The sequence below is a fragment of the Pseudopodoces humilis genome, chromosome 3 (assembly GCF_049639895.1).
Source record: "Pseudopodoces humilis isolate 2021_Gansu_Grassland_sample_001 chromosome 3, ASM4963989v1, whole genome shotgun sequence".
Lineage (NCBI taxonomy): Eukaryota > Metazoa > Chordata > Aves > Passeriformes > Paridae > Pseudopodoces > Pseudopodoces humilis.
The window spans coordinates 62,760,192-62,780,134 of NC_142202.1; the positions used below are offsets into that span (position 1 = coordinate 62,760,192).

Consider the following 19,943-nt stretch of genomic DNA (forward strand, 5'->3'; position numbering starts at 1 on the left):
ACAGAATCACATAGTAAGAGTATACAGCATTTAGGATAAGATTTACTTATATTGTGTGTCTAGGGCTCATAGTATAATGGCACCCTGATACCAAAATGGGGCCACTAGATGGTACTGCAATATAATTAATAAATATTAAAAAGTAATCTCATAAATATATATTAGGATATTTTTCTGCAGTGTCTTAACTGTAACATTTGAAAGACTTGCAGAAATATCCATGGCACTGCCTTCAGATATATAGGAAAGCCTCCATGTAACTATAATATATGCATCTTTAAGGTACATGCTAAATAAAATGCATGCTTACTAATTTAACAGTATAACTGAGGTACTCAATATATATATAAACACACTCACAAGTAAATCATCATACGGAGTTATCATCTGACCAGTCACTACACTTATTTTCATGTGTTCCTGTATTCGGTTCAAAGCTATTAAATTGTGGGAAAAGTGAGGATATATAAATCAACAGGAAGATGTATGTTTATTCATAAGCTCAACATAAAATATGCACCAGAATTTTAAAAGATAAAATTGTTACAATTAGCAAAATATATACAATCACATTTCATATTTTTCTATACTTTGAATGATTTACTATCACAATTTACTTCACCATTAAAAAGATGAAAAATTCCACTTTTATCTAAATGTATTCCACCATATGCTATGTCTACAGTATTAAACAGATTACATTTTATAATCAGTTATCTTCCAGCTGGTAAAGATCTTGAGGTTTAAAAATTGCTGCAGAACTAAATTTTCTGAAACCATAAGCATGCTTAATAGTATCTACCCATGAAACTACCCCCTGAATAACCTAACACTGCTGGTTGCCAGCACTATTTTCAATTTTCATGTGTTAGATATATGATCAAGCATGTCAAATGTGCCCTAAGTAATAGAAGTAAAAAACCAGTCATTTACTTAAAACATTCTGATAGCTATTTATCTGAAAACCCTGGTCAGATTTAGTGCTCAAAGGCATTTACCTACAAAGTTAACCAGATGCTTTGAGTTGAAAACTAATTTAATTTCTCTGCTATCTTAACAGGACATCTGTTAAAACAACATCCAAGGAAGGTAATATGTTCAAAATTAACCATCCTGCAGGTTGTTTTATTTGAGTATGTATGACATTGACATTCAATTGCTAATGACCACTGCTTTACAAAAATAATTAGTAAATGTGGAATCAAGGCAGTGTAACGATTATACTAATGGACACAAAGTAATGTAGAATGAATGCATAACTGGTGTAAGTTCAATCTTTTTGCCAAGTTCATTGCTTTGTTACAGCTGAGTTATGCTGAAGATGAATTATCCATTTCTTTTGTTTTGTTCTTTCTTCAGCTTCACCTACGTATAAAGCCCTCCCTTTAAAATCAGAGAATATTAGCTGCATAAAGTTTTCAGCACTCATAGCCAGCATGTTTTTTAAGCAGCATGAGTGACAAGCTATGCAAATCATATCCTGAAGTAATTTGCATTATTGCAGTTAATTTGCATATGGATATAAACTGGATTTCAGAGCAACTAGGTATCAACCCAAGCAGTGGTATATGAAAGTCAGACACATAGGTGGATGTGTGCTTGCCAAGGTTGGGATACTCAAGTGGAAAAATACTACAAGGTGCCTATTTCTGGCTGGTCCTTATAATTTTGTGCAATAAGGTGATAGGGACAAGTGGGAACAGTTGGAGTCAAAATAGGCTCTGTATTTCCTCCCACCCTTTCCATTTATTTCCATCAGCAATGCAGGACTGCTGCTAATTTGTTGACAGGATGTGCTATGGCCATCGCTGCCTATTCCTCTTCTCATTAGAGTCACCCAATGGCAAAGGAAAATAGAAGGAATGGGCTTCCCCACAGGCACTAAAAGTCATCGATATATGGCTAATCCTGGACTAACATCTCAGATTAACGAGGGAAAGGAGGATTTCTCAGTGATGAAAACTTGCTAATGCATGAGCATCATTCGTAGGAGGATTTCTAAACTGCTCATTTCCTCCTGGAGATCATTTCCATCAGCTGCTGTCCCATAGAGCAGGTTGGTGGCTGGGCCTGGCTGGAGGCAGAACTGATGGCTGTATCCCAAACTCCCTTCTGGCTTTACTTTACCATGAAGCATAACCATGAGCACGTAAACACTGACTTTAAGCAGAGTGCACACTGGCAGCTGGACATAATTTCTTACATTTGTCTTTATTCCTCTGATTCCATGATATGGAAAACAGACTAGCTTGCAGTTCAGCTAGAGTGGGCCGTACTTGCAGATAACAAAACAGCAGCAAACTCTCTCCCTAAACCTTCATTCCTCCAGCTCTGCAGAACTGACTCTCTCCCCAGGGGTATTGCCCAACAATGCCATTTTATTGTCTTCCTGCTGCTCCCTAGAAGTTATGAGGGAGCCTTCACCGAGTTTTGGTTAACCCTCCTCATTCGCTTACTTCAGCAGGAATAGGGAAAAGTTAAGTATTTGCAGCATTTTACTGGACTGCAGGGTTTATACACAAATATTTCAGTAGTTTGTTAAAGACAATATACAGAAATTTATATACTAGCATAAGTTGAATTGTCTTTGACCTAAAGGACTCTAATTCTTTTTGAATGTGTTACTACTTTTTCCAAATATGGACAACCTATATCCTTCCATGTTTTACATAAGATACTATATAGCTTTACATATATGTGAAGACCTTTCATTTTTCTCCCATACTAAAGCAAAAGTGTGAAAAGTAAATTAATTATTTATTACAAGATAATTAGCTTTTTTCTTGTGAGGTGCAACAAACTATCTGTGGTTGGAAATAGGAAGCCAACTACAAAAAGAACAAATAGAAAGCCAAAATACTTGGCTTCACTTAAAAGCCTAGCAGGAATGTTAGAAAAGGTGGAGTATGACTCTTCTCAGATGCACAAAGTGAAAGAACAAGAGGCAATGACACAATGACATTGCACAGATTGCTGCAATGGAAATTTTAGCTGCAATTCAGGAGAAAATTTTCACAATGAGAATGGTTAGGAAATAGCGGAGTTGTTAAACTTCCATCCATGAAGGCTGAAACTTGACTGGTTAAAGCTCTGGGCAACATGACAGAACTTTTAAGTTGGTGCTGCTCTGAGCAGGAGACTGGATTAAGTGACCTTGAGAGGGCTCTTCCAGCATGAATAAGCCTGGGATTTTGTAAGTCCAAGTTATCTTACATTTCCAGTTATTTGTTGTGGGTAAGAGAGAAAGTGTTCAGAAACCTTTAATTCCCCTTAAAACTTCTGGCAGAAAAAAACCCATGATTACATATTTTCCTTTAGTTTACATTTTAATAAGTACAGCAAATTCAGTTCTTTGTATCATATCTAACAATTTCAATTTTAAATAAGTGTGTTTTTTAATCTTATTCTTTCATGTTGCAGTACAGGGCAATATAGGAAAGGAAGTAACATGATTTGAATGCAAATAGAAACTCTTTTTTTTTTTTAAATTTTTTATTAAGAACAGTTGCTCAAACCTGTAGAATGAATAATGAGGAATCACAGTTTGACTACACTTAGTGATCTATGTACACAATATCACTTCTGTGCTTAGAGATCTTAGGTGCCAGAGTTCTGTATCTAACCTTTCATATTCTTATTCTACATGTATTCAGATCAGAACTGAAGTACAGGATTTACATTTATATTTGTTATTAAGCTTTTTCTGACTGCTGCACTATATGGAGTAGTATGGTGGCCTCACTCAACTTCCAGAACTTCATCTCTGAAATAGGCCATGTGGTAGAGAGTTTAAAGAAAAATATACAGTTGTGACTTCATATTTAAAAGTCTGTGAAAATGAATGTACAAGAGAGCTAGATCATGCTTAGTCAAGCTATCTTAATTCTGGCATTTCTTGAGACCAGAGTGTTTGACTTTGAAACATGTAATTTTTGTTTCAAAAATAAATAAGTACAACCTAATGATTTAATATAGTAAATGAAAATTTTGTATATTGTTAGGTTTAAATAAGGAAGACATCAATAATGCCACAAAAAGTAGAAACTAAGTCAATTTTGACAGTTTTCAGAAGTATGTTCTTGGACATATTCACATACTGCTCTGAGGACTACAGTAAAGTGATTCCAGAGCTCAGCCAGGTGACAGTGAGAGGAGAACTCTTGGATCTGGCAATACAAATAGAGTTATATGCAAGGAGAACCAGAAGTACTGACTCAAGGATGGGATTCTGTGCAGCAAGGGCTGCCTTGGACCCTGGGGCCCATCTGGTCCCCCTTGTTCCACACCCCAAACCAGCCTTTGCTTTGAGTTCCAGAAAATGACAGCAACAGCATCTCCACTCCCACACTTGCAATGGGACCAGCGCAACCTCAGGAAAGGGTTTAGTTCAGCAAAAAATGTTTACTCATTTCAAAACTAAAAATGGGAGTGTGATAGTGCTTATTCTGCTTATTTTCTGCTTGTGGTATCATTAGACATCATTAGGGGAAGCTTTCAAATGCCTTGAATTAAGACTGCTGTTATTAATCACATGAGTATTTTCTGTTGTTGTTCTGAGATAGCTGAATCTATTTCCTTGTGTACTTTACTGGGTTTAAAAAAATCACAGGAATATTACATTTTCTCAGAAATGCTTTCTATTATGTTTTCCCTTTTTTTTTGTTTCACTAGTGTACTTCAGATGTGCCTCATTCAAGATAAGAGGCAATGCTTTTCATGTGCTACATTTGTTTAGCCACAGGCCAAAACAAATATTACCTATCCTGACACCTTAAAGTCCTACTTATAGAGAATATGGCAATCACCAGCAAGCAAAACAACACACAGACTAATTAAATATTTTTGAAAAATAATACTGAAAAATAATACTGAAAAGTAATTCTGAGAAGTGGGTTTTCTAGGCATTTGTTCACAGATCCATGCAAAAATCAAGGCTAAGAACAAGTGATTGTACTTCCTCTTTGTTACAAACCTTTCTTACAAAGCCATAAATAATCCATCTTGCTGTGATAGAGTTTCAGCAAAGATAACTGTGCCTCAAGGACAGAAAATACACTAGTGTGACACTATTTTCCACAAGATATCTATTATTGTAAAGGTGTACAATGCAAACAGATTTGCACAGATGTTCACAAATAGTCCTTGAATCTCCTCAGTCTCTTTCATTGTTCCTTTTGGAACAATGAGATAGCATCTCATTGTTCCAAAAATTTCTGAGTCTTTACAGGCCTGTTTCAGTATAATAAAGGGAAGCTGCAAAAATGTCATGACCTCCACCCCCACAAGTAAAATAAGTATATTAATAATTGAAATATGTCCTCTCCATTGTCTCAGCAGGTGATGATGGAAAAATTGTTGTACACATAGAATAAAAGCTTTCTCAAATCTTTGGAAAAAAAAACTGGCTTATTTTTATTTTATTTGGTAGCAAGCTATAAATAATATATATAAAAATAAACTATGCCCACCTGAACTATTATTAGGCTGTAATTTTATCCTATCAATTCTTAAAACCATGCTGCACAGGATCCTTTTTCATGGTTTACAACCTCAGAGGCAACCCTCTGGTACTTGCCTAAAAGTTGCTTTTTATTCTGTTTAGAACTGGTTCAGACACAGAACTTTTCTCAAGGTTCTACATACCATCCCAAACAAAGAAAATATCCAGGTTTATCATCACAGACTTAAAACTGCAGCTATTCCCAGATGAAAATATAAATATTAAAGAAGATTCACTACAAGATTTATGAATATGCCTGAGAAACATTACACTTGAAATGATCTATTCTGTAAGATACCTACATCTGTAAAACAGGCAGAGCCTCTGAAGGATCTAGAATGGGAGGGTATGTTATATCAACCTGAACAGTTGGGTATCTTTGCATTACATGTATATTTCCAAGCACTACATCTTCTAGAATATTTTCCATGTGGGGAAGTCTTGCTGTACCATTTAAGTTGAAAATGAGAGGAGAATGATGCCCCACATGTGAATTGGATCTTTTGTACATAATGAGTTGATCTCCACCTTTTTTTTTAAATCCATTTTTCTCTGGACTTTTCCTTTTCTCCCTCTCTTTACCAACTGTGGTGCTCTGAAAGCCAATTGAAGTGGAAAGAATATACTCTACTGGGTATTTCAAGGCAGATCATATCACTGAAGCAAATAATACCTCTAGAGACCAAATAAAAGATTAAACTGCATTCAAATATAGACCTGAACCCTATGGTTGTTTGGGAAACATTCCAGATGACAATTTCTAGACTTCAGAAAGAAATGATTTAAAGGTTTAAATACTGTTTGTGGCCCATTTTTATTCCAACTAGCACTTACTAGTGTTCTTATGCTGTTTTTATACCCAGTGCTCAAGCAACTACTTCTCCTTTCTCCACCCCCATTCACTTCCCTCGGGGGAAACATTCCAGATGACAATTTCTAGACTTCAGAAAGAAATGATTTAAAGGTTTAAATACTGTTTGTGGCCCATTTTTATTCCAACTAGCACTTACTAGTGTTCTTATGCTGTTTTTATACCCAGTGCTCAAGCAACTACTTCTCCTTTCTCCACCCCCATTCACTTCCCTCGGCAAGATAAGCATCCCAACATTTACAAGTTTAGGAATGCAGGTGGCTGAAACAAGCAGGTGGAAAGAGGGTGGATTGGGTTGAATATAAATGTACAACAGGTGCTGGGTTTCTTATATATGTTAGTTCTCCTGGCAACAAAAAATTTTGACCAAATAAAAGATAATACATGCAGGTTCTTTTATTTGCTACGTTTTTGCCAAGCTTTTAATGAGATTGGGCCTGCCTGAAAGTATAAAATCAGGAAAGTGTAATGTTTTACCTGCAGAAAATTACTTTACACCCTCAGGAAATGAAATTCTGATCCTTTTGAAGTCAGCATCTTTTGAAGAAAGAGAATACATGGGGATGAAATACCTTGTCTCTAGTAGCTTTTGTACTTTGGGGGTAATTTGAAAGAAACAACAGGCAAGGAAGAATCTATGCCTCATTTATTCTCCCTATAATTGTGTTTAACCTTCTGTATAATAAGGTATCAGTAACTCACAAAGGATCACAGGATTACATCTGTAATTTACAGTTGGACTAAACTCCCTATAATCAGGTACAAAAATTAAAATCTGAGTCAAGAAAAGAATGTGGTGTATTTGACACTAGGGATTCTCCTTGATGGTCAGTTCATAGCACCGTGAGCATAATTCAGCAATATCTAGACTCAATTGAAGCATATTACTCTGAAAAAAAGTATTGCCACTGCTTGTCTTTTATGTCATAAATTGCCACCTTTCTGGGGAACACCTTAGAAAGTAGGAGTGTTGGTTTGAGGCCACTATCAACTGCTCACACTGTCAATAAAACTCCATAAATATGTTGCTCTTAGGAAAATATATTTTTTTCCTATGGATTTTTACTGCGTACAAGTGTTCAAGGAAAACAATCCTACCAGAAGCACAAACCTAAAAAAAAACTGATGAAGCCAAACGGCAATCTGTTCTGGTACCTCAGTTTACATCTTAATTTAATGAAAGACCCCTTATTTTAAAACTATAGTACCATGTACAAGATCTCTGAAAGGAATGCAGCTAAGTAACAGCAAGCTAAAAGGTATGATAAATATTTGTTTGCCCCTCTGGTGGTAATGTTTTGTATTCATGAAATCATTAATTAACATCTCTCACATGGGTGAAATTTGCATTGCAGGACTACTGAGGGGGGCAAAAAGAGGTAATTTTCTTTTAAAGAATATATACAATTATTGTTGTGGGCATCAGAATGCATATGCTCATTACTGCCTAGTTTAAAAGCTTCTAACCTATCCAGAATACTCCAAATTTCCAACAAACTACGGCACTCATTTAGGTAGCACTAAAAGAATGAGTAAAACAGCACAGTCTGGGGCATGTCAACAAAGAGTTGATGACTTAAATGTATCCAGTGGTAAATTACCTTTGAAAGGTCTCCAGCCTCCAAATAGAAGCAGATAACAAACACGTTCCATGTAACCCAAAGGACCAGCCAGACAGCATACTGTAGGGAGGAAGAGAGAAACACAGAATTAACAATTCCACTCTCAACTGAGTTAAACTTAGTTCCTTAGCTCAATCCAAGAAAAAAACAAGTATGGTGCCCATGAATAAAAATGTTACACATAAAAGAGAATCATAAATAAATTCTTTCCTTTCCCTGCCACAGTGTTGAGCGACCTAGTGAGTACTCAGTCACACCAGAACACCTGCATTTCAGGAAACAGTTGATAAATCTGACACTTGAATTTGAGACTAATCTGTATATCTTTCTTTATGTTCAAATGGGTAATGCTACAATAGAGGGGCATGTAATATCAATTATATTAGTTATTATTAGTAGCTGTTATATTATTGTATTAATTATATTAGAAATGCAGAACTCATAATTCAAAATATAACCTACTAAATAACAGCCTAATTGAACTAGCACTAGATTTTTTCAACACTTCAGATTTAGTGTCAATAAACCAAGCATATATATATAACTTGAAGAAAATCTATTTATCTCTCTTTCTATCTATCTATCTATCTATCTATCTATCTATCTATCTATCTATCTATCTATTTCTGAATTATTTCTACAAAATATGGGGGAATGTATTCATGATTCTTGCCTCTATCAATTTATTTTGTGACCTTCCAAAGCACAGTTCATAATTATTCAACACCTTCAAGAGGAAGACTGACAGATTCTTTGGGGTTTTTAAATTTTATTTTAATACTTTTTCATTTTGTTTTAGAGTGTACAGGAGAAGTGCTAATATTTAAGCAATATCTGTTCATTGGTAGTTGTCAAATGTCTTATTCATGTATCTGATGGGAGTAATGGAATACATTTTTTCTCTCTTTCTGTCCACTATTCTGCTTCTGTTTTATATTCACAAGACCTTATGTGCTAGGATGGGAAAGTACATTCCCCTGCTGTAATGCTGGAGGATCCTGTATAATAAAGTTTGACCTGCTGTTGTTACTCTTATCTAATGTTTGCATTTAAGAACTTCCCCTGACAAATATTCCATCATCTCCTAAACTCCAAGATCTTCAAACATTTTTCTGATGGCTGTTGCAGCCATCCTCTAGTTCACAATTCAATTCCACGTTTGTTTATTTCATTTTGCAAGGCCTTGCGTACATGTGAAATACGACAGCAATAGGACACCATTTCCTACCTGTTATAGCTGAGAGCTGATTTATCCTTTTATACCACCACCCCACTCCTTACAAGTATTTACAGGCTTACTCTTCATGTCTTGTGGCCTTTCCTCCAAACAACATTGATTATTTTGAAAGATGTTTTTACAAATCTGGAAGGTGTATTTTCTGCACACCTCCATGTTGTTCATATTCCAAATTAGCAGACTATATTTTGGAGTGTATGCTATCCATTCCATACCAAAAATTACATGAAAAACTATTGTTTGTCATGAATGAAAATCTCTTTCCCTTCATTCAGTAACAACATGTGCAGGATTCTTCTTGCATCTCTCTTGCATCACACTGTTGATTATTCAACATGCCATTTTCAACCTTATCTAGACATTGTGAAAATAAAACAATTCTGCCATTTCCCAGGATCTAAAGTGAGACTATATCCAATATGACCAAAATTTAGACCTGTTCTAATTTTTTATTTTTACAGAATAACAAAATATTTTCCAGCCAGCCTAGCTTAGCTGGACCATGTTCAGATTTTTAAAAGTTATAATTAAAGTAGTTTTTCATTTAACAGAAACTAATATAGCTACAAATGCTTGAATTGCTTTATACAAAGGTATTTTCATGTATTTAAAGCATACTGACTACATATACTTTATATGTCAGCTCTTTCTGGTCACAGATGACAGATTTATTTAGGTCAGGAGAACTCTCTGGAGGTCACCTGGTCCAACCTCTGCTCAAAGCACAACCAGCATGGATCAAGTTTTGCAGGGATTTTTCCAGTTGAGGTCAGAATATCTCTAGAGATGGCCCAGATAATCCACATCTACACTTTGAATGCAGACTGCTAATAAAACTTTGGAAAATAGGATCTGAGTTCAGCTGGAGAATCGTAACACTTTTTTTAAAGTAAAACTTTGAGACCTTAAACATATTAAGCATTTTATTTTCCTATAGCTTTCTCACACTATACCCCTCTTGACATGTAACATGGAGCTTTATAACTACAAAACAACAGAAGAAAACATTAATTTAGATTCAATAATCTTAATTTAGCTTTGTTAACCAAATTTACAGCATTCCAACTTGTTGGTTTTTGTCAAATACTTTAATACTGTAATGCTACATATTCTCATATAGATAATAAAAACACTCCTTCTGACACATGAAGATAACTGGATTTCATATAGTGAAAATTCTAGATACTGCATTTGGAATGGTTTCTCAAAAATACAAAATGTGCAGTTTCTGTTGCCTTCAAATTATTTTGTGCTCCAGAATAATTTTAAGCAAATTGGAGAAAATAATACAAGCAGATTTGAAGATACTTTATCCACAAAAGTTTCAGGAAAATGGCTGCACAAATGGGAATAGACACTATTAAGTCCTTATACAGAGAAAGACTTACAAGGACATCATTTATCAATCAACATGAAGGGGGGAAAAATGTGGGAGAGAGAGACACTGGAAACCTGGTTTCATTAGGTCGGCTGTTCATAGGACAGCATGTCCCATTGGATGTAAGCAACAACTGATTAAAGAGCTCAACATGCACAGGACATTCAACAGAACATTTCAAGGAACTTTGGAACTGTTTGTGCCAGCAGAGAACCTTATTACATGAAGAAACAAAACTTTTCTTTTTCACTGCCAAGTTTATCATCAAAAAACTAGTGCATTTATCTGCCATTTAGACACACTCTTTTAACAAGAATCTCTTTTTGGATTACAGGTAAGGCTAAAAATGTCTTTTTAAAGTATGTTTTAAACTTCTTCCTTTTGAAATGTTGTAATAATTGAATTCTGTGGATAAACACTCAGTTTAGTTGTCTTGAAATACAAGGATGTTTCTGCTTCCCATTGCTTCTTATTTCAGAGGCTTCAGATGTAGCACATCTCTTATCTCTGCATTTTAACTCAAGCAGTCATAAATGCCTCTTGTTTTCTATGTGCTTCAGCAAACTGTTGAAGAAATTCAGCACCAAAGGTCTGTGACAGTGAACAAATCCCTCTGACACTCTATCACATGTATCTAATTAGAAGCATATTTTATAAGAGTTCTTCAAAGGGCTACAGCTGTATTTTTTTTCTCATATGTGTGAGTTCAAGGCAGCAGATATGATCTGACAGAAGCCATCACAATGCTACAGCAGTCACATAACAGCAAGACAAGAACTTTGATGAATACACACTTGACCAAGCAGGAGATACTAAGAAGGGCCACAGCAATGACAATGAAGTTTATTATTTTTATGGAGATTCACACTGGAAAGAGGTATAACTAGAAGGTTAAGGCTGAATACTTGAATAGTAAACATTAATTTATAACTCTCTGCAAATAATTTTGAGAATTAGGTATGTTATGGTTTATTGATACTGTGTAGTTACATTCATTATGAATCATCACAAATGAATATAGGATGTATTTTTTCTTGGGGAATGGAAAACTGAGATATTAAAATACTTGTACCAGTACTTAGAACCTGTACATTTCTCTTCACACTTCTGTCAAAGTTGGCTAAGTCACATTATCTAAAATTTACTAACAGGGAAACTGGAGGTCAAAGAAATTAAAACACTTCACTTAATAATTAAGCCAAATGGAAAAACGATCACAAGAGAACAAGAAGCAAAGGTTCATGTAGGCCACAACTGCTTTTGATATAAACATGGTCAGCAGAGGTCACATCTAATATTCTTGTCACACTTTGCCTGGAGGAGAAGTATGTCCCATACCTTTCGAGCATAAATAGACAGAAACTTTGATATCTCTGAGTATTTTAAATTAAAGCATTATTTTTTTTTCCCACAGAACTTTACATGGAATTTCTCTTGCTCCCAAATTCTTTTCTGATTTGTGAGTCACTTACCAACACATTTGTCTGAGGGATACATGGGCCGAGACCTATATTGTGCAATTCAAAGCAATTTAATTGTTATGATTAATGATTTGCTATTTATTTTCTTTTTAGAAATTTACATTACATTAGTTTCAGATTCTTCTAAATCTGAAAATATTCCCCAAGACCCTTCTGTGCTACATCCAGAAAAAAGAAACTGAAGTAATTTCTAAAATTATAATTACTACATTTACCATAGTGATTAAATATGTGATTGTTTATGCTATCTGGACGACAGTAATTGATTTGTTCAAAGATTACCTTGAGCTCAGCATGTCTAGGAAGAGCATCTCTTTCCAGCAATGCAGTAAGAACTGTCCAGAATATAATTATCTTTGTTTCTAAAATTATTTTCCCCTAATTTACTCAGTCTATGAAGATATATCACATAGAAATACAATTTTCAAACCTATATTTTCCCCATCAAATATGATAAAAAGTGAAATTCTCAATACTTGGCATCAATATACTAGCTCTTCCTCTTGTTTCCATATGCTGGGAACTGATAGAATCACCTAGATTCCCCTGTGAGAAGTCCATCTGAAGCAGAAAAGACATCAGTCTACAGTGGGACTTCATGTGGCTGCTTTGTAGGCATCAGCTCTGATTTCTTCTGCTCTGTGCATTTTGCTGTTTCCTTCCTATTCCCATTGCCTGAGGTTTTTCCTGGAGAGCTGTTGAGGATACGGGCAGCACAACATGGTGGAGAATCCAGTTCTAGAACCCAGCAGGAGCCACACATCCATGGGAAGCTTCCAGTGCAGAACAGGATCAGAAACCAGCTCCTGACTCCAAAGAGGAATCTGAAGTCAAATTCTCACCCAGAAGAGATTCAGTGACTGGATGCATGAGGAACAGATGTTTCAGGCCGGACTGCTGCTCTCAGGAACCTAACACAAAGAGCAACCATGCTCTGCTTTTAATGATTCAGATGAAAGTCTTCCCTGACCAGCAGTTATCTATAGGCCTCACTGGAGAAGAGCTCAGGGCCAAAACCAGTAGTCTTGACAACAAATAATATTCCTGGCAGCAGAAGATTTTGTGCAACCAGTCCAATTAATGTTCATTGACTTTCCTGAATGTACTGGGAAGCTCTTGCAGAATGACATAATCCTCTGATTTTTTTTCATTGCTTGTTGGTTGTCACAGCATGCAGCTTGCACTAGTTTTGCTTGGCTGAATTCTTCCTTTCATTAAGACTTAGATATTTCTTGCTAGATTTTATTTCTTTTTCATTTATTTTTAATCATGGCTATAGTATCAGAGCACTGTCCATCCTTGTGAGCATCTGCTTTTAAGAAAATATGAATTGATTCCATAGCATCCATTTTGAGTTGCTGTAGTTTTCTCTCTCAAATTGCAATGACAGTCTAGTTTTCTGCTTGTGTTTATCAGGGAATTCTTTAACCAATTGGCATTGTGATTCCTTCACTCTTCAGTCTTTCATCAGTCACACATTTATGTATTTTTTTCTCCTTTCCTTTGTTCCCTCAGATAAAAATCTGACTGATATTTTATCATTACTTGTATTGTACTTGTCATTACACTTTAGTCATTAGTGTCCTCTGCCAAGCCTGACTGAAAGATGCTGAACTGTCATGTGCATCAGAAATGGTCACTACCAAACAGAAAATCGCTGTTGGAATGGTTTTTTCCTTCCTTTTGGGCAATAAGTTCTTGCAGATATAGAACAAATGCTGCTTAAAATTTCTTTCCAGAGGCTTCCATACACCCCATGGCTATGTATAAACCTTCAAGCTCCTTGAACTCAGTTATAAGCCCTGATTTTATATTATTTATTAACTCTATTTTTTTTTTTTGATGTGCATGAGAATTAATAAGCATAAAAGACAGGAGGAAAGTTGAGGCATCTTCTTGTCAGGTCATAAATGGATAAAGGTACAGCCCAGAGCCCAGTACATTGATAATCATATCAGGGCTGCAGTCAGCCCTCAATCTACTCATAGCCAGGGAGTTCTAGCTTGAGTGGGACTCACTGGACTTATTTCTTTTGGCTGTTCCTGTTTTGTTCCATCCTCTTTGTGCCAGAATTATGCTGGGAACAGAAAGCACAGCAGAGATTTGCTTTTTGTTTTGAAGACATGGCTTCAACTCCTTTTACATAAAATAAGTTGAATTTCTAGGGAGCACATTACTGTCAGAGTAGTATCCATCTGCCCGCATTTAGATGTCTGCAATGCAGATGTCCTCCTCTGAGCAGCATCTAGATTCCCATTACACTCAATTCAGAGGAAAGGCACTTTCAGGGCTCGGTTCATTTCCCAGTGTCTGACACAGATCACTCTACTCTTGCTATCTGGAAAGCCTAACTTCTCAAAGGCAAAATTCTCAGTGTCACAGAGCCCATCAAAAATGTTATACTGGAGACAAAGAATAAGATAGTAACACTGCACTATGCGGATATATATTCCTTTTTACCCCCACATAAACAAGACCAAAGTGATTTAAGCATCACTGCTTAAATTACTAATTTAAAATCAGTAAGGGGTAAAATATCACTGATGGGCTGTTGAAGAGACATGTTCTGAGAACTACTGTTGCTTATATCCTACACTTCCTGATGGCCCACTAATGCTTAATCTTGAATCATTCATTTGTTCATTTCCTGTTTCTTGGATTCACAGCTCTTTTTATTTTAGTGTAAAAGATTGAGAAAAGTGTTTTTTGGTATTGCATTACTTTCATTTGTTCTTCAGCTTCTAAATCGGTGGCTAACTATACCACAGAAGATATAACCCACAACAATAAATGACAAACTTCCATTCCAGGAAACCATGAACAACACTGGAGATGTATCAGCCCATTCATGCAGCCTTCCTGAGGAAGATCTATAACATTTTCTCAGTGTAGTCACTCTATTCTTACCAATAATAATAATAATTTCTTTCAATATGATCCTGTAAGGGTGAATGCCCAAAATGTAGAAGAACTTAGTTTCACTGTAGCATTGTTCAGTCAATCTACTGTGTTTCAATAGGGAGTTACAAATAGTCTGGATCCTCAACTGAAAGTACTCTGGAATTGAATAGGTACTTTTAAAAAAGTTTTCCTTAAAAGGACAGTATTTCTGCCATTCTTCATCCAAAAGGGGAGCAAAGAATTTTTCTTCCTTTCATCTCAAATCTTTTCTTCTTGTCTTGGTTAGGGCAATTTTTTTTTGTTGTTGTTGGTTTTGTTTTTTGCTTGCTTGTTTGTTTTGTTTTTAGGGGAGGTTTGGCAGGGATTTAGGTTTCTTCTGAATCAATATGTTACAATTCTTGAGCTTTTTAACAAAAGTGTATTCTATGTATAAAGAAAGTAAGGTAAGGAAAAAATTTTAACTGGACATATTTATTTTATCTTTTGACATAGCAGTAGAAATTTAATTGGTTTGGCTTCACTCATCATTCATTTCCTGTATATCTTTGATCACATCTTTGCTGTGAAACATTGATCAGCAGGCAGTAACTTCAAATATCTGAATACTCAGTGTACTGCAACACAGTACATATCCAACCAGCTGCAGACACGAGTACACATACATACATTCACAGATGGACTGATATTTTTCTTCTTATGTTATTTCCATACTTTTTCAGTATTCTTCTTATTGTAGAACAGATTATAAAGTCTCTCAATTTAGAAATCACTAATTAAATGTAAGTAACAGGAAAATGATAGTTCTCATTTAAATATAAATCAAAAGGCTTTCTTTATAACAGAATTCTTGCTTATAGCTCTATATTTCAAGACATGACTTGAGCTGGTTACACAATAGTCAGCCTTAAAGTAGAACTGTTTTGAACCTTTTTTAACCTTTCTGCTTCAATTCCAACATTAATCTACCAGGATCTACCTCAAGAGCTTGTAGCAGTAGAAATCAATGCTGTTTGAGATATAAAAACTTGAAATAATGGCTTTGAAATGACATTATTTTTTGACCAGTTCTAATCAGCTGTTAAATTTATATCAAACTTGGCATAGGGGAAAAAAAAAAATAGAAACCAAAATGACGTGACTTTGTCATTTGGTTCTTCAATTACAGGGCTAGAAATATTTTGAAAGAATTTTTTCAAACTGTACCTTCTAGAATACTCCTAAAATACAAAGCATTTCAAGAGCTGGATTTCCTCAGAGGTATTGCATAGTTATCAGTGCAGAAATTGTATTCACAGGAATCCAAACTGCTTCCAATAGTTATATATATTTTTATAAAACAAATTTTAGTAGAAAATTGCAGGAATTGTGGTAAAGTTCCACTGTAACTTGTAGCTTCCGAGAACATTTTACCAATTAATTACCAATAAAAAAGAAACATAAACAAGATCATTGGATACTATAAATTGCTTTATTGAAGCCTTCCTCTAAAAGCGAATACTACTATGGAATCACCACACTGCAAAATAAAAAAAAAAAAAATAAATAAATTCCACAAATTTAGCATGAAAGTGATAGGTGGCAGAATGGTTTTGTACATACAAGTCTGCCTCAATTGTTAAGAAATGTTTGAAAACGTGCTCAAGAGGATGATGTAATTGCTTTTCTGCAGAATACGTGAATGCTGCCTTGCCAAGAAGTGAGGTTGCTATTTGCCATTGCCCAGTCCAGGGATCACTCTACTAAGAGGCTCCGCTGATGGTGCCAGTTCAAGAGGCCACACTGATGGTCCAGCCCCTCTGCAGGGCAGCAGTGTTCCTCCATGTGGGCTCTGTGCTGTGCCCGCCTTGCTACATGCCTGCATTCCACCCAGGGTAAACCAGCTCACCAGCTGGGCACCACTTCTCCAGGCCCTTTCCAGCCTGAGGCAGTCCTAGGAGGAATCTGCCTGTTCTGCTGAGTGGCCAGCCCTCAGTAGGAATACTTTCACTTCCTCCAGTTTGAACTGGACAACGTGTAGTGAGGAAGGAAAGGTGTTCTTGTCAGCTAAAATAAACATAAGACACATATCCTCACTCTAGCGAGAGAGGCTTCTTGCTGGAAAAGTGGGAAGCTGTAATTTGCTTCAGACGTTAGCAATTGATGGAGCTAGACATGTATTGACTGTTTCCTTGGTGTCTCTGGGCTTTTCAGAAACACCCAAAAAGAAAAATCTTGATTATAATTCAGTCGTTGAACAGTTTATTTTAATGGAACGTTTAGCAGCTGTTCCCATTTGAATTCTCTATTAAAAATACAAATCAGGACAATCAGAATTCTTTCAATGTTCATTTTTAACAGAGTGCAAAAAATAAAATCAATAGCTACTGTTGCTAGGAACAGAAGTTTACTGACATTTATTTAGATTCTTTTATTGATGCCTCAGTATTTGAGTGCCAACTACAACTATTTATAAAGGGAATCCATCTCCCTCAGAGAATATACCAAAATTCTTGCTAAAACTAAACCTAAGCCATTTATAATAATATCTTTTTGATAAATTGAAATGCTTTTATTCAGCTTTCCAGGTATTGTTTTCTTCCTTCAGCTTTCTTTGGCTTAATGCCTTAACAGACAAAGTCCTGAGAAGCCTGGTGGTTGAGTCCACAGAGCTTTGAGTGTGGTCTTCAATGTTTATATTCCAAAGGAGATATAACTGTAACTAAAGACTTACCGCAGGAAAAAATAAATGAGGACCATCAAATTCTTTCTTGCCACTCTCCAAACTGTTTATTACAGCACAGTTTTAAAGAAATTCCTTAGACCACTCTGAAATTTCATAAAAAAATATTGGGATGTGTCTAAGATACTAGGAGACTTTGTGTTTCAGAATTGCAGAATGGAGTGCATAAGGCCTTCAAAGTCACTGGCTGGCAACTCTCTTTTGGGAGGTTGGTAGCTGCCTTGAGAGTACCAGTCAATGGCAAAGGTCACTTCCTATTCCTTGGCGGTAACACACAGAAACCGGATCTGCAGAGTGTTTACAGCCAGCCATACAATGGAGCCAGACTGAATTTTGTTCAGGAGGTTAAGAAAGTTGGAGGGGATGGAGCCAAGTTCTGGAGGCACAAAACCTAGCCTCATGGAACTGTGTGGGGAGTGCAGGATCAGACACATTTTCCTTGTGTAGGGGGTGCATACCTGCGAGAGCGTCACTGCACCCACCTCCATGGGACGGATTCTCGGAGTGAGTCTAATGAGCAACAACAAAGGGAAAGAAGACAGAGAATACTCTTCCAATTCCCTTCTAGTAAATCTGATGGGCAAGACTGCGTGGTCTGGCAAGGGCAGTATGTTTTAATACAACATGGGGTTTTTTTCAGTCTTTTTCAATCCTGAAGGTATTGAATTAAATGAAAGAGTAATCTGAAGCTTTAACAATGAATGTAGATAGACAAACATCACTTTCAAAAAGAGGATAAAATACAAAAGGGACTTAATTTTCTAGTTTCTTCAGGGAGATTTAGGACTGTGTTTGCCTAAAAAAAAATAATTTTGTGCTGAAACCAGACTGTGTATACTCAAAGGAAGTACTATTTTAAAAGCATTTTCTTTATCAATAAATCAATCTCTGATTTTTCTCAAATCACCAAAACACTTTACACTTTGTTTGCTCATTGGATTAATTAGGGCCTTTCTCAAGGAGATTTATACCTGACTGTGTGCAAATTTGCTCTGTATTACTCAGGAAACAAAGAAAATTCTTCTCTTAGATGATATTAGGGAAACTGCCTTTCCCTTCTCTTTCAACTTGCATCAAAAACACATTAGCTAAAAATATTCCATGCCCTAGGTTTTTGCAGTTCTGAGAAGAAACCAGAGATTAAATCAGATAATGTTGTGGTCCAGCCCTCTTAATATACATAGACTGGTCAAATTCTATTTCCCTAAATGTGATATGATCAAAGAATAGCATAATGTTCTTTATGCATGCCTTTGAGAGGCTTCCTTTCATGGCGTCAGCTCCAAATCCTTTTATTGGTAATATTATGGTAAATGTATATCTCTGATTGTATTTGATTTTCTTTCTCTTAAGTACCTGTTGCTTCTCTCCTCTGAATATCTCAAATGTCCTGAAAAATGCTTTCACCTTCTGGAATTTTTTTTTTTTTGCTTAGTTTTGGGTGAGAATATGCAGCTGTTTAGGGCTGGAAAAAGTTATTGCTATTATTTCCTTTACTGCTAACCTTCTTATTCCAAGTATCTTCCACGTCAAGCATTCACAAAAAAAATCCCTATAATTTATAAACACACCAGAAGAAAATGTCAAACACCATTCAGCACTAAGGCTGGCATCTCTGTAACTACAGATGCAAAAAACTCGAGACATTTAATCGTTAAGACATCACTGACTGGGAAGCCTGCCACCAACATCCACACTTGATGCACATACATTGTCTTTTGGCTCTCTACAGCTATGCCCATCTGCTTCGGTGGCATGGTGCCTGCTTATCAGCTAGTTGGACGATTCCAGTACACAGAGGTGCCAAAAAAGGGTTTTACATGGGTAGCCTGCATAGCCACAAAAGTGCCATTTCTTTTGTAGGAAGAACTGCTAGAGCTGAGATACTAATAGGCTATGTCTTTGTGCTTTTTTTCCTTTTTTTTTTTTTTCACTCACTGAAAATGTATCTTGCCATCACCATTTTTGTATCTCTTTTACAAAGAAAAATATGGTACTGGGAGTGAAACAGAATAAAAGCAGATAAGACACTGATGAACAAAGCCGCTATGAAATGAAATGAGAGTAGGGCAGGTTAGAAGTATAGATTAAGTATTGTGCACCATATGCCTCTAATTGAAAGGAAAAAAAAAATAAAGCAAAAATACGTACTCACCCCATTTTACAAAATTTGAAACCAGGATAGCTTTGCAAATGTAATTGGATTAGATTGAGAAGAAAGTAAACAAATTATT

The 19,943-nt window shown here is 35.9% G+C and overlaps 1 protein-coding gene across 2 annotated transcripts in view; it reads right to left on the bottom strand.

Moving 5' to 3' along the window:
* NKAIN2 (sodium/potassium transporting ATPase interacting 2) overlaps positions 1–19,943 on the bottom strand; it is a 523,842-nt gene that overhangs the window by 239,091 nt on the left and 264,808 nt on the right. For both annotated transcript variants that reach the window (XM_005518328.3, XM_088052854.1), the window contains exon 3: positions 7,973–8,053. In XM_005518328.3, coding sequence (XP_005518385.1) covers positions 7,973–8,053 — 81 coding nt within the window. The remainder of the gene's footprint in view (positions 1–7,972; positions 8,054–19,943) is intronic.